The sequence below is a fragment of the Furipterus horrens genome, unplaced genomic scaffold, assembly GCF_987537825.1.
Source record: "Furipterus horrens unplaced genomic scaffold, mFurHor1.1.pri manual_scaffold_4, whole genome shotgun sequence".
NCBI lineage: Eukaryota > Metazoa > Chordata > Mammalia > Chiroptera > Furipteridae > Furipterus > Furipterus horrens.
The window spans coordinates 171,071,779-171,087,622 of record NW_028327174.1 but is presented as its reverse complement, the minus strand read 5'-3'; the positions used below and the strand labels follow the sequence as shown (position 1 = coordinate 171,087,622).

The 15,844-nt window shown below is 42.8% G+C and overlaps 1 protein-coding gene across 3 annotated transcripts in view; it reads right to left on the bottom strand.

Annotated features, from left to right (window-relative positions):
* Window positions 1–9,706, bottom strand: part of DAPK1 (death associated protein kinase 1) — a 181,415-nt gene extending 171,709 nt beyond the window's left edge. For 2 of the 3 annotated variants that reach the window (XM_090274247.1, XM_090274249.1), the window contains exons 1-2: window positions 9,366–9,555; window positions 8,382–8,551 (exon numbers count right to left, since the gene is read on the bottom strand). In XM_090274247.1, coding sequence (XP_090130373.1) covers window positions 8,382–8,443 — 62 coding nt within the window. In that variant the 5' untranslated portion in view covers window positions 8,444–8,551; window positions 9,366–9,555. Of the gene's footprint in view, window positions 1–8,381; window positions 8,552–9,365; window positions 9,556–9,641 lie in introns of those variants that run through there. The other variant, XM_090274248.1, reaches the window with a different exon arrangement.
* Window positions 9,707–15,844: the final 6,138 nt, after the last annotated feature.

The window sequence follows — 15,844 nt, the reverse complement described above, 5'->3', positions numbered from 1 at the left end:
TGGGGCAGAATCTATGACGATGCTTGGAGCAAAGCCTTACCTACTCTAAATGGAAAGATTGTAAATATCTCCCCTCTACCCTGAAGCCTGTTTGAATTACAGTGCAAAGAAATCCCAACAACAGAGCCCCAACTAGCCATCTCATAGTTTCACCATCAAGTAGGATGACAGGTGAGGAGGACTGCACTTCGTTCTGACTGCACAATGTGGAAAAAGTTACATTGGGGAGGAAAAGGTGACATCAGGGAGGAAAAAGGGCAGCAACGCCCTAAGTCAGCCAGGCTGGGCCCTGCGCACTCTGGTGCCGATGCCCTGCTTGTCTGCGGAGTAGAGTAACCAGCCAGGAAAGGGGCTCCTCCAAGTTGTGGTGGGGAAGGAAACAAATCCCTGATTATTTGAAGCCAGAGGAGCTGGTGAGGACCAACTCGGGAGAAGTTTCCGGCTTCACTAACAGAGTTCACGTGCTGGTCCTGGATACTCTGAGTGGCAAAGATAACACTTAAAAAGACAACTTTCTATATTCACGTGCCAGGTGTGCCAGGTGTATAGTGGCAACTGCTGGCAGGCTCTGCTTTCAGTTATACTGATTTATATACCAATAAAAGAGTATTTGTAGGATAGTAAATAACCTCTAACAGCTTTTTGGCTTACCAAATTTCTAAGGACAGCTCCCCTGTGTATTAAATCCCGATTCAGTATCTCAAACTTCAGCACTGAGCTGTGAAGTCTGTTCCCTACAGTATCCATATACCCAGTGCCATCACTTTGTTTTTGTAAAGTGAAGCAGCTTGTAACTCCTAGCCTATTAAATGTTACACTCAAAAGGTTGCAGCCTTTCATCACTTTCCCAGAGATACACATTTCCGCTGCTTACCCATAAACCACAGATGGCAAAACAAAAATGAAAAACAATATTGAGCTCTACACAGATTTAGAAGAACTTCTCAGAGGAGAATGGAAACATTAGAACTGAATCGGCACCAACTACTGACCTCTTCTCTCCCAAGCCACTCCCTCTTTGTCCCAGCTTACCCGTCACTTTTTCCTGCATCACCTAAGTCACAGCTACCCTCCTGCATATACAGCCTGGTCATATACAGACATATGAGTTGCCAGGCAGACATAGAGGCAGAAAACTCAGAAAAATCTAATCCTTTTCATGATGGGACCAACGGGGGTGGGGTGGGATTATTTCCTTACATTGCTATTTCAACTAGAAAGTTCTACACTGGGGGGCCAGGAACAAGAGCATGAAAGATTAAAGGCTTAAAAATCCTGACAATCTTTTTAAGTTAAAAAGGGAAAAGTTTGCACGGTTTCAAAGGTACCATTTTCTAACAATGAACTGTAGAAAGAACTATTCAACAATGGGGAAAAATAGAAATCAGCTCCTTCCTTGAAGGTGAAAACTTACCATATCAATTGTACTTGAGATATTTAAAAACCAGCTTCATTCATCACATTATATCTAAATAAGAATAATCAGACAGTTTTGACAGCAAAAAAACAAAAACACAAAAATTGTGTCCCAAAAGAATCCATATTCAGAGCCCAATTTCCAAGCCAAAAACCACTAGGCTTATGACTATAAGCACCATCAATATAAACTTTTCAAACATCGGTGATCAGACTTTTATAGCATTCATCTGTTCAAACATTATGTGTTTCATTCAAAGTTGAATGTGTTTATAAAGGGGAAAAAAGCCAACAACATTCTCCCTTTTCCCTCCCCGTCCTAATGTCTCTGAATATACGTTATGTTATTGAAAAACATTTCTCAATCTTACAATAGAAATGTTGACAAGTGGAACGTAAGGGGAAAACCCCACAGTCATTTCTCCGAGGTAAGCAACATTATACTTAAATGACGACAGTGTGATCTGTAAGCCACACTAGCTCTCAACGTCACCTCAGAAAGAAGTGATACACAAGAGTCACTAAGGATCAAGCTTGTCAGCTATCACCAGAGATTAGTTACTAGCACATGACTGTTTTGTTTTGTTTTGGACTGGGATTGAAAATAAGACACAAAGTCTGTTAGATTTTAGACTTTTTTCATTGTAAAAACCCTTCTAGTACATTAAACCTAGAACTGGGGTACAACCATTCTGCTTGTTTTACCTAAGAAAAATTTACCAACTAGGCAAAGCTATTTTAAACTCATTTTAGTTAGATGATGTAGAAAAACCAAATGTCAATCTTCCCCCTCCTCTCCTAACTGCATATTTAAAAGGAATTCATTTAGAATGCTGACAAAGTGATAAATTGGATTTATAATAAATAATTATAGTTCCATGTAATTTCCTTCAAGGCGGAGAGACAATTCATTCTGTTTTGATAATTTGCCATAAAAAACCAAAGCAAAAACAATTAAGTATTACCTTTCACATAGTCTCAAAAAATCACACACCTGCCCTAAACCAGACAGACTAGTGTCGCTTAATGAAATGAGAAACTATCATTTAGGGGGTGGCCTACTAGGCAGAGCCAAGACTTTTACACATTACTTAAAGGTTATAAAAGTGTTCTGTGAACTTTCTGAAAAGCTAAACTATTAACTCTGGGACTTGGGTAAAACTATGCCACACACTAATACCATTCATAACTGGGGAACAAGCCATTTGGGAAAAGAAAGAAGGTCCCGTGTGTAGTCAAGTGGCCGGACGAGCTCTGAGGTCAAAGGGTCAGCCTCTGCTGGGGTAAAAAGGAAATCCTTCCGTGAAATGGTACCAGTGATTGCTAATCATCCTCTCCAATGCAGATGTTAAAATGGCTGCCCAAATCACCTCTCTTAAAAAGCAACTTTATTTGGATCAAAAAGAAAAGAAATAACCAAATCATAAGTAGTGTACAGAACAAAATGAAACAGCCTGCCTGCGGTTCTGGCTCCATCTCTTGCTACCTGCTACCCAGCTGCCTTGAGAAAGACACCTGACCTGTCTAAGCAGGATGAAATGAGAAGGGAGTGAGTAGATCACTCCAGTTTCTTCTAGGTCTAGATGCCTAAGGGTCTCTGGGCGGCCCTCACCAATAGAAGCTCCTCCCCTCCCACCAGTAGGGGGCGTTTTTTCTTTCGTCAGAAATAAGTTGCTAGGAAGGAGACTTCCAGGTGTTTTCTCTTTGAAAGTGGGGATCATGGGCCCATGAGCTGACCGGTGAGATCAACATGCCTGGTTAGGTTAGGTACACAAAGCGGTTAACTAGAATTAAGGGTGAACGTCCATAACACATTTCCCAGCAGGAAACCAGGGCAGACAAAGAAATCTTAATCTTGTCATTCAAGTGGCTTAGACCACACCATCTCCAAAGGAATCCAGCAGCACACTTTTGGCCTCACCCCCCAAGGCAGCTTCCTTCCCCTCGCCCCGCCTGGAAAGAAATGGTCCCTGCCCTCAAGGACTTACAACTTTGCTGGCCACCAGACACATGTCTGACAATGTCACCACTCCTGATACAATCCCTGTATGTAATTAGTGAACTTCATTTAAGCATCCATTTCTGTAAGCTTATTGTGGGTTTTTCACAGCTTTGTAGGGGTGTGACGATGTTATAGGCCTTTAGGTGCCTAGGTGGCTGAGTAAGACACAAGCTTAGGATAAAGCACATAGAGACCAAGGAGTCAGCCTCAATGCTCCTTGGTTTCTCCATCAATAAGGCCCTTGACCCACTAGGTTCCTGGCCTCATGGAACCTAAATTATGGCTGCGAGTGGTCCAGAGACACATTCCCAGTGCTAGCAAGCAAGCATTCGGCCACACTGTCACCCATTGCCATCATCATGCCCTCCCTTCACCCCCTAGAAGACCATTGTTAGACCTTCCTAAAATGCAGAGAACTTAATAATCACTGACTGTTACCTTGCATATATATATTTGAATTTGATCTCTCTCAAATCTTGCAGCCTTTCTGATCAGAGGAAAGTTCTAAGAGCTCACAGGAGTAGAAAGGCAAAGAGAAAAATCATATCCAGCAGAGTCGACTGGAATGCTCTCACCAGTCAGCCTCGGGCCTGTATTTCCCTCTGGGGAGGTCTGTCCTCCTCCCACCCATCCACACAGGAATCCCAGAATTCTTAGCACCCACTCCTGCAGTCCACAGTCGTCCAGTGGAAAAGATGAACTCGGACTGTCAGGGGTTCTTACCCACCCTTGCTTCAACTGCAATGCCTATGGATTTTTATGCCCAAATGAAAATGTTTTAAATTTGAATTCCTAGCTTCTAGCAACCCTCCAAACCAATGTAAAATATTTACTGCTCTACCTTGTTTTGTTTAAACTGATCTTGTGCCTGGAAATGCTGGCTGCAGTGCATATTAGAGCTCAATCACAGAGAAAGCAAAAGCAAAGAAGCTTTTATTTCTATGAGCTGTAGCCTTTCATATACCAAGTTCATCTCGACCAGAGTCATCATTTATTGAGATGTGAGTGCTTTACATATATTAATCCATTCATTTAATCAGCCAGCATATATTGAACACCTTGTGTCACACACCTAATTAGGCATTAGAGGTAAAAATGATATGCAAGTCCAAGGTTACAACTCTGTGACAAACTGTGGGGAAAGCAGATAATCAAATAACTAATGATTATGCAATGTGATAAATGCTGTGATAGGAAAAACAGATTATTAAAAATAATATCTTAAGCAGTGACTATGTGTCAGATGTTTGTAGACACTGTCTCTAATTCTAACAACATCCTGGGGAGGTAGGTGTCTCTCTGCTTTCCAAATGAGTGTGCTATGGGTGAACCACAATGCTTAACTGCCTCTCCATCAGCGTCAGCATCTGCATCACCATTTGCATCTTAAATCCTCATCCTGGTCTCAATATTGCACCTGCCAACCTGCTTAACTCATTCAGGCTTCAATCAAACGTTGCCTGGCATTATGCAGCACACTGCACACCCTGGGGATAAAAGACCACCTGAAAGAACTTTTAAGCTAGTACAAGGATAGTAACAACACAAAGCAAGGATGGGGCATGGCATAGGGCAGTCTGTGGTCATGGACCAGAGAGGAGTATTTCAGACAGCAAGTCATTTGGCTCCTGAAAGGGAGAAAGCATCATGGAGGCATTTATTCAGGAGGTGGGACCCAGGTCTTAAGATCATCTAAGGTCAGACAACAGAAGAGGGAAGAAGTCCAAGCCCTCAGAATAGCAGTGTTCAGAGAAATGCCCAGAAAGCTCACAGGTTAGGCTGAACCACAGCCAAGGGTGTAACTGGAGCCCAATGGTGGGACAAGCCAGCCTACAGTTGCCCCAAGTGCCAACTCATAATAGACACTGGGCAACCTGGGGCATTAAAACAACCCAAGTATAACAGCAGATGGAGAAATCTGCTTTTATAAAAGCTCCTCCTATAGATCACTGCATATGATGGAAGCAGTTCTTTGTTCCACCTCCTGGGAGAGAGGGAGAGACCCCAAAGGGCCTGCTGGAGTCAATACAGATACTCACTGAATAGTCTTCTGAAGATGATGTCCATTCACTGCAGGGACTTAGTTTCCACTCTGAAGGTGTGCAAGTTCGAGGCCAGAGAGAGGTGCGTTATTTAGAATCAGAGTGGCGAGGTCAAGTGCTGGCAGCAGTGGGTCTCCCTGTGGCCCTTCTCCCGCAGGGTCTCCCTTCCCCAAATTGGTCAGCAGATACTAAAAGAATGTTGAGCTGCAGGCCAAGTTCTTAGCCTGTTTGGAATACCCACATGTCTTGGCCAGTCCTGCAGATGATATCTATATTTGTTTAACTCTTTACTGCTGATAAAATACTTTTACATGTGTTAGATGACTTGATTTTCACAACACCCATGAAATAATCACTAGACCTCTCATTTTTCAGATGAAGCTCCTGAGGGTCAAGAGAGGGTAAGTGACCTGTTCAAGGTTATAAAGCTAGCAGGTAGCAGAGCTGGTTTTGGAGCAGAATATCTGTCTAGTGGTCTGTCTGCTGTATCACTACTGCAATAATCATTCTTTATAAAGTTCTTTAGAGTTCAAAGCAAGCTTTTACAGCAATCTGGGGCCGTACAAACAAACAAACACTAACACAGACAGACTGAGAGACATGGACACACAGACGCAACCACATACTCATTTTCCTACATATATGCCCTCTGTTTTCCTAAAAGTAAAATGACAATAATAATATTCTACTTGTTTCAAAACCTGTCTCCCCTCCTGTAGCTGTGGACCTTGTCTCAGTACATTTATAATTGAATAGCTGTTATTTGGATGACTGATGATTATAGTATGTAGATAAAGTCTTAAATCCTAGATGTTGGTCTGTGTATAATTCACTGCTTAGGAAAACCTTGCTTTTGCGTTAAATATCTGCCCATTTCCATTTTCTGCTACTCAACTCCTGCCTCCACTCCCAATCTTCTCCCAGGGACACAGGAAGTGGCATCTTTCCTACTTGTCTACCTTAGGTCAGGACTTGTTTTCAGGAAGGCGCTATTTCCAAAGCAGACATAAAAATCACTGGACTTGAAAAAAACTTCAAAGAACCAACCATTTAACCCGTTTTCAGGTAAAACTAAAAGAAATAGCAGCTAGATAGGTACATATATTTTCCTTTTAAAAATTCCCAACTCTCAAGTTTCTCAGAGCACTTCTTTCAAAGTCACAGGTCACAGAAATTAAATTATTCAAGAAACAAGTTGTCAAATATTCCTGGACAGTGGGGAGAAAGTTATACACAGAAATATAGACAGAGCTGAACTCGAAGTGAAAAATGCTAGTAAGGAATCCACAAACCACTCTCCAGCACAGAGACAGAGGGCTCATCATCACACTTACAAAATAAAAATCACAAACTCCCTGCGCCAGCCACAGGGAGGCCTCATTTTTTTTTTTCCTTTCTCATAACACATAACTCTACCAAAAGATCTTGATGAAAATAAGGTCAATGCACTTAATCTATCAAGCCATCACCTCATCTAATTTTAATCATCTCTCTATAAGAGAATTTATTTAATCAGACCACACTACACAAACAGAATTAAAATATATTTCCCCCCCTGTCCCCTTACTTCCAAAGGAAAACTCCATATCACTCATCTTGTTGAAAACCACAGGGGTAAAATAATTTAATTCTAGTTAAACCAAGTATTTCAACCACATACTCGTAAACCTTAATCTTAAACATATCCATGAAACGTGATTTTTGAGAGCTTTCCTTCTGATTTCCTCACTCAGTATATCTCCAATACATAGTGTGCAACTCCAAAGCCAGTGATGTTCTCAGTCAATACCAAACATAAACAGAGATATGCTGTTACAGCGACTTTTAAAAAATTGCTTGCATTCTGCACTATTTTTTGAAATCGTAAAAAATTTTAGTGAAGCTCAACTTGCATAATTCTCATTAGGTAATCTAGGGTGTGGTGTTTGTAAATTTCCTTGTCACGAAAAGGAAGCTTTGTATCAGGACATCAGGTGTATATGGAAAAATACATATTTTGATACAAGTGTAAGTCAATACATACCTTTTTTTGGTTTGTTTAAAGATCCTTTTGCTGACTTTACTCACAATACAAATACACTGCAGTCAAAACCCATATGCTGAATTTAAATTTGGGTGTTAAAACAAGGGTTTTCTGCTAAAGTTAGATGGGGGCTCAACATATCCTGTCAAATAACCAGTCAGGGTGAAACCAATCAGGCTTTGGATGCCCCCAAAGAAATCATTCTTTGTTCACCTAGAAACTGATAGACTTTACCCTAAGAATCACAACTTGCACAGCAACGGAACAGGCTCAGAATCCAGATAGCCATATTAGATTCTTGCTCATTGATTTGTTAAAAATTTAACATTGGGAATGAAACCAAAGCCACCACTAACACCAACTGGGTAATTAAATTCCTGGTTTGAGTCAGTTTCAAAATCCAAGCCTGACATCAACATCTGGCAAGTCTCCATATAGGGCATAATACTTGGGCATGTTACTCTGAAAATTCAGAAGGAGGGAAAGAATGAAGATTTTAAAAGCCTATTAATTACTCTGCATTCTCTGTTTAAATCACACAGAAGAGCTAACTCCAGTTGCAATTATTATAGCTTAGCGTTTGCCTCCTCCTGCAGTAAGGCAAAAGCTGACTAGAGTACTGCAGACAATTCAATTTGTTCTTGTCCAGGGGTCTTGATCAATACTTTGCATCATGATCTAATGCTGAAACTGCCTCTCCACCCTCCAGACCCTTGGAGTATGTGGTTTATTTCTGGCCCCTAGCCCTCACTGGGTAACTCTTTTCTCTACAATTTGTGAATCTCCTGGAAGGGTGAGGGAGACGCCTGATTCAAACTACATTTGTTCACCGCCCACTGCACCCAACGTTTTGCATTCCCACAATCCAGCAGTGCGCGCCTGTAAGAATCCCCCATACCTGCCAAGTTCCTCGCCGGTGTCATAGTAATCATCCACGTTTTCCTGCCTGAACACAGTCATGATAAACTGTCACGCCTCACCAAAGCCCAGCGCACTTCAGTTCGGCTTCCCAAACCATCACCACCGCTCCTGCGCCTCCATGGGCTCCTCGTGCATCAGTCACCAGTCCTTTAAAAAAAAAAAGGCAATAAGACTAATAAAATGACAACCCAAAAAGGAAGTAAACCTACCCAGGGCTAAGACTCGCTCGCTGAAGACCACTTCTCCGAAGCTGCCCCTCCCACCAGGGGGAGAGGAGCACCCTTTGTTAAAACAGAGCCAGGGACTCCCCCAGGCCCCCCATCGCCGGCGCACCAACGTACCCCAAGGTCTGCGTTCCCGAAAGCAGGGAGCTCTGCACTGATAAAAACCAGCTCCGGAAGTGACTGGCCTCCCCTTTCTCTGCATACACGCCCACCCAGCTCCCCAACAACCTCCAGGGGCGCCGCAGAAGAATGAAGCCCTAGCTCAGGCTGAACGCGTCCGGCTGAAAGCATCACTCTCCAACGTGCAGCGGCTGTGCAGCTCCCGCGCCACCTCTCCGCACCTCCGCGGCTACCCTCTCCTCCCTCGAGCCAGGCAGTCCCTAGAGGCACATTCCTGGCGATTCCCACTCCGTTACCCCGCCGACCCGACGCGCGGCCGCCCGGGGGAGCAAGGGAGGGAAGGGAGCGGCAGAGGGAGGCGCGGCTGTCCGCGGCCGGTCTCCGGGCCCTGACACAAAGCGCTCGGCCCGACCCGCGCCACCTGTTCCCACCCGGCCCGCGGGGCTAGGGGAGCCTGCTGGCTGCGATCCCACTTCTCCCGCAACCAAGTTTCCCCGCCTTGGCCTTCCGGATGGCCCGGGGCGCTGCCCCGGCAAACCCCGCCGCGTTGCGGCCGCGAAAGCAAGAGCAGGCGTCGGGGCCCTGGAGGACCCGGGGAGCCGCGCGTGGTCACTCACCCGGGCGCCCGGGAGCCCCTCGGGTCCCTCCGGAGCGCTCTTGGAGGCCGACCGCAGGCGCCAGCGCCCGAGACAAGCGGGGCGGCGGCTGGAGCGCAGGGAGGGAGCGAGTCGGGAGTGCGGAACCCTTGTGTCCGCCCCGGCGTCTGCTCAGCCGGGATCTCCCGCTCCGGCTCCCGAGCAGCCCATCGGCTCCTCGCCGGCTTCCGGGCGGAGGGCGGCCCGCAAGCGACCAATGGGGACCCCGCGGGCGGGCTAGCTGCACGGCCCACCCACCTCCAAGCTGCCTGGCCAGGCTGGTTCTGCGGTTTGTGAGCGGCGCTCGCTGCTCCTCGGCTCAGTGCTCGGGACTCGCTGGCGCGCTCTACCGCGCACACCCGGCACACACCCGGCACACACCCACTCACCCTACACCCACGCCACAAGGGGACCGAGCGCAGCCGCGCGCAACGTGGGCGCCCCACCTGTGACACGCCGCTACCCTGTCCCCTTCCGCTGAGTTCCAGAGAAATGCGATTCCTGCGTCCCACAGAAGTGTTTGATCGTCGGCTTTGTGCCAGGAATGGTGCACCGAGACCAAATTACATTAAAAAAAAATTTCCTGCCCCTGTGAAATTTACATTCTGATGGAGAAGGTGTAAGCAAATAAATAAGATTTTTTTTCCCCCACGAGATCAATGTTATTGAGACAATAAAACAGGATAATGGGGTAGAGAATGAAGGGGAGGGAGTGGGCCGCATTAGATGGAGTTTCTCTCCAGTACAGGTGTTTTGAGCTGATACCACCTATAAGAAGGTATGCAACCAAAGAAAAATGGATCGAGGTCTCAGAGGCCCAAGGAAGCAACAGAAACCAAGGGTGTATGTGTGCTGCCCAGTACAATATTGTCTATTAATGAGTTGAAATGTGGTTAGTCCCAAATGAGGTACGCAGTAAGTGTGAACTACACACTGGATTCCATGACAGTATGGAAATAAGAATAAAAAATATCTCATAAATACCTTTATATTAACTATATGTTCAAATGATAGTGTTTCAGAGATATTGGGTTAAATAAGCTATATTATTAAAATTAATTTCCTTTTTAATTTTTTAAAATACGGCTATTAGAAAATATAAAAGCACCAGTGTGACTGGTGCTATATTTCTGAGGGCTGAGCTAGCCTACACACAGAACCCATATCTAGTGGAGACCCCTTATTCATTTTCTGTTCTTCTTACCCCATGTTTCCACCAGGCCTTTGAGTATGGGAAACAGAAAGGATGGTTCCCCCATAGGGACTGCTAGCAATCCCCAGAGAAAAGCCGCCACAAGGAAATTTACCTTGCTACCTAGAATAACAAAAATTGATGTGTGAGACCTCTGAGATTTCAGATCTGTAGCATTGTTCACATTTCCAGATTTTCTAAAACAGAATGATTTAAACTCTTTTTGGTTCAACAGAAAATTTCAACCTTAGCGATTGTGACCTCTTGGGGAGGAAAATGCCCCTCAGACTTTATGTCACACCCCTTCTCTTAGAGAACATTTCATTTAATGGCCAACAGGGAGGGCACATGTTTATGAGATAGAATCAAGTGAAGGTTCTAAATTGGGAGATGGTATGAATCTAAGTGGTGGGTTTAAGAATTAATACAAAAGGATCTGGGAAGGTGAGAAATACGGTAGTCAAAAATAACAAAAAAGTGATTCATCTGAGGGAAATGTAAATGAATACATCTGTTAGGGAGGAATGAAAACACAGATGTTTGTGAGAAACTTGGAAAGTGCTTATGGATGGCTGTTTTGTGGATAATACTTTTTTCCTGCAAAATAAGTGTGTGTGTTTTTCAAGGCAATGAAAAGTACTGGCTCCATTTGGGCACTAGCAGGCCTTCCCTATCTGATTTGGTGTGCTGACCACAGGAGATTTTTCTGGGGTAGTGAAAAAGAGCATGGACTTGGGATCACAAAATTGGATCTAATATTGGTGGAACCATTTAATAGCTGAATTACCTTGGTTGTGCCACTTCACTTACCTCTGAGTTCATGTCTGTGCTAATTTAGGCAAGCATTTTAGAGAAGGAAAATATGGTAGTTGAAAAACATACCCAAAAACTCAGTCAAGAAGTAGATTTTACTTACCCCTCCTGTGACTACGAGTTGGCCTCAGAGGTTTGCTTCTAAGAAAATGTGGTAGAAGTGACACAGTGTAATGTCCTTCCAAGGCTAAGTTACGAGGCGTTAGAGTTTCTACCTGTCTTCCTGTCTGTCTGTCTCTTCTCTGTATTTTGGACTTACACTTTCTCACTCTCTCCACTCTGAAAGCTGAAGCTGCCATGGTTACCCAGGGGCTGCTGAGCAGAGAGATCACAGAAAAAGAGAAGGAAGCCAGCTGTTCCAGCCCTATCCTCAACCTCAGCTATCTGTGTCTTTACAGCCCAAGTTCTGTAAGCAGAATAAATGATCGTTACTGTTTAAAGTCATTGTTTTTGGGTGGTTTCTACTGGTATCTACATACCAGTAGATAACTTATAAGAAAATTACAAAGAAAATAAGAAAACTTGTAACATGTACCAGATTCCAGGATGACTAAATTATTCTCTCACTTAATCCTCAAATACCTGTAAATTAGTTTTTTTTCCACTTTTTATTTAACCTTCTTAGTCTCAGTTTCATCACCTCCAAAATGGGGACAATAATAGACTCTTGCACATCCCTGAGAGTTGTTGGAAGAATCGAAAGAGATAATGCATGAAATGGGACTCTGTACATTATAAAATACATAGGATGTTGGTTTTATATTTTCCATCATGTTTCAAGCAGAAAGGCTCTAAGAGACATCTCTCACATGGAAGATAATGATGCAATAGCCCTGAAATTATGAGATTCAAGCTGGAAAGGACTTTCATGAGAATAACAGATGATATGGATGATAGATTGTGGTAATCATGGTGACAGCATTTAAAATAGACTCAAATGTAGAACATTATTTTATATCTGTTATTAGTCAAGGTAAGAGACCTACTGCTGTAAAACCCAACAAATATCAGAGGTTTGACACCTTAAAGGATTATTTCTTGGAGATATGAAGTCTGAGGTGCCCACGGGGCATCTAGATGATGTCCATGTGGAGATGGGTACTTATGGGAGAGACAGGGTGATTCTGGTGTACATCAGGGTACCCTAGAGCATGAAAGTAAATGAAGTCACCTAGGAGCAGAATGCAGGACCAAAAAGAAGAGTATCAGGGACAGAACTCTTGAGGAAAGAAGCATATTAACCCAAGCAAATACGGAAGGGAAAGTATGCCTGGCAAGTAGCTATAGATTGCCAATTAGTCTTCTGAGCACTTATGGTTTTACATGCATTTCTTGGGGCCAGAATGGGCACCACTAATGCGTGGTGAACGAAAACCTTATGACTGTTGAGTGCCTCATATGCCTCCTCTATGTATATTACACCATGAATATTTGCTGTCTTTTTGGTCTAATAGATTATTAACTTCCTTATCTATGCTTAACACATCTTATGATTTTTTTCCATCCCATTTATCTTCTTGTTTTCTATCGCAGAATTTAATATTCACAAACAAAATAGCAAATGCACATTAAACGCCTTCTTCTGAGCTGTGAGTTATTTGGAGCACCTCTCTGACCACTTTTACCACCAATGCTCCAAAACACAGTCTTTTTGTAGCTGTGTAACTAACGAACCTCTTTAGAACCATCAGATTTAATACCATTGATTTATAGTAATTTTCCTTTTAGAAAACATCATGGCAAAAATATTTTCAGTTGGGATCAAAATTCATCTTTTGGGGGGCAGATAGGTATTAAATTTTACAGAGGATTCAATATCAATGAAAGCCTCTAGGTTTCTTGGCATAGTTTCATGAAATACAAGTCCCATTACTCAAGCAAGTGAAGTGATTTACAGCCTTATTCATAGCAGTTGGTATCTGGTAGGATTTATAGAAACATTGCTTTTTTAAAAAGACAAATTTGTCATAAATTCTTCCAGAATGTTTTGCCAGTTTGAGAACTTGCAAATAGAGCAATAACATTTGACCCTTTCAATGCTGTGTTCTAAAAAATTTATACACCTATAAAATTGGTTCCTGTTTATCTAGACTTAACTCCAAATGTACTTTTTTATTCCATTTGTGTTTTATTTTTTTATATATAGTTTATTGATTATGCTATTACAATTGTCCTAATTTTTTCCACTTTACCCCCCTCCACCTGGTACCCCTTCCCTCCAGCAATCCCCTCCTTAGTTTATGTCCATGGGTTGTGCACCTAAGTTCTTTGGCTTCTTCACTTCCTATACTATTCTTGACATCCCCCTATCTATTTTGTACCTACTAATTATGCTTCTTAATCCCTGCACCTTTTCCCACATTTTCGCCATTCCCCCTCCCAGCTGATAACCCTCCAACTGATCTCCATATCTTTGATTCTGTTCCTATTCTGGTTGTTCACTTAGTCTGTTTTTTATAGATTCAGTTGTGGATAGTTGTGAGTTTGTTGCCCTTTTAATGTTCATCATTTCGATAATCTTTTCCTTAAATAAGTCCCTTTGCCATTTCATATAATAATGGCTTGATGATGATGAACCCCTTTAGCTTTACCTTGTCTCTTTCATCACTTTGAATACTTCTTGCCAGTCCCTTCTTGCCTGCAAAATTTCTTTTGAGAAACCAGCTGACAATCTTATGGGAACACCTTTGTAGATAACTCTCTGCTTTGCTCTTGCTGCTTTTAAGTTTCTCTCTATCTTTAATCTTTGGCATTTTAATCATGATGTGTCTTGGTGTGGTCCTCTTTGGGTCTAATTTGTTTGGGACTCTGTGCTTCCTGGACTTTTTATCCATTTCCTTCACCAAATTAGGGAAGTTTTCTTTCATTATTTTTTAAAATAAGTTTTCAATTTCTTGCTCTTTCTCTTCTCCTTCTAGCATCCTGATGATTCGGATGTTGGCACTTTTAGAGATGTCCCAGAGTCTTCTTATACTAGCCTTATTATTATTATTATTTTAATTTTTGCTTCTTCTTTCTGTTCCATTTGGATGTTTATTTCTTCCTTATGTTCCACATCATTTGTTTCCATCCTGGCTTCCTTCCCTTCACTGTTGGTTCCCTGTGGATTTTTCTTTATTTCACTTAGTGTAATCTTCATTTCTTCCTGTATGTTGTTGCCATACTCAATGAGTTCTTTGAACATCCTGATCACCAGTGTTTTGAACTCTTCAGCTGATAGGTTGGCTATTTCTGTTTTGCTTAGTTCTTTTTCTAGGGTTTTGTTCCATTCTTTCATTCAAGCCATATTTCTTTGTCTCCTCAATTCAGGAGCCTCCTTGTATTTGTTTCTGTGTATGAGGTAGAGCCGTTTTGACTCCCTGTCTTAGAAAAGGCACCTGTAAATTGTGTGGGATAGAGTCTTAGGTAATTGATGGGGGGGGCGGACAACCCACTTCATCATTTTGTGGCTCTGTGTGTGGGGAGGGTCAGAGAGGGGACAATGCTGCTCCCTGTTTCTAGTCACTTCACCCACTTTCTGTATGTGACTGGCACCCTTCTAGCTGCTGCTCTGGTGGTGAATCCCAGAGTGGGTGGATTTGCCTATGGTCTCAGTCCATGCAGGCCCTTTAAACGGCCTCTGCTGAAAATCTAGCAGTTTCTTCTGCCACCCCTACCCTCACTAGTTTTTACAGCTAGAAGTTTTGGGGATCTGTTTTCCTGGTGCTAGAAGCCTGGGCTGTGTGTTCTGGCCTGGGGCTAGGATCGCTCACTCCCAAGGCAGCCCTCCCAATTTTTATTCACCACATGTAAGTGTAGGACCACTCGTTCTGCAGCCACCGCTGATGCCTCTCCATGCCATACAATGTCTCTGCCCCCCCCCCCCCCGTCTCTGATTCCGCCCCTCCTACCCATCTGAATGAATGTGGCTTCTTCAAATCTTTGGTTATCAGACTTCCATACAGCTCAATTTTCTGACAGTTCTGGTTGTTATTTGGTTTGAGATATAGTTGTAATTCTCTCTGTGGTTGTGTGAGGAGGCAAAGTGTGTCTACCTACACCTCCCTCTTGACTGGAAATCCCAAATATACTTTAAAAAATTATATGAAAATAATTGACATAATTTCATTTTTTGATTAAGCATTTCCTGGAATTTTCTCTTAATTTTAAGAAATTTTGAGTTGATCAAAATTTCTGAGGATATACCCCTCAAGAACACTATATTGGGCTGTAAAGTATATCTAACTGCTATACTGTACATCTGAAACTAATACAAAATAATATTGAATAAAAACTGTAATTGAAAAATAAAATGAGATTTAACAACAGAATTGTGGTTACAAGAGGGGAAAGAAGGTGAGAGGAGGGCAAAGTGGGTACAGGGGCTCAAATATATGGTAATGGAAAGAAACTAGACTTCCAGTGGGGAGCTACACTAGAATACAGTGTCAAATTATAACTTTGTACAACTAAAAAG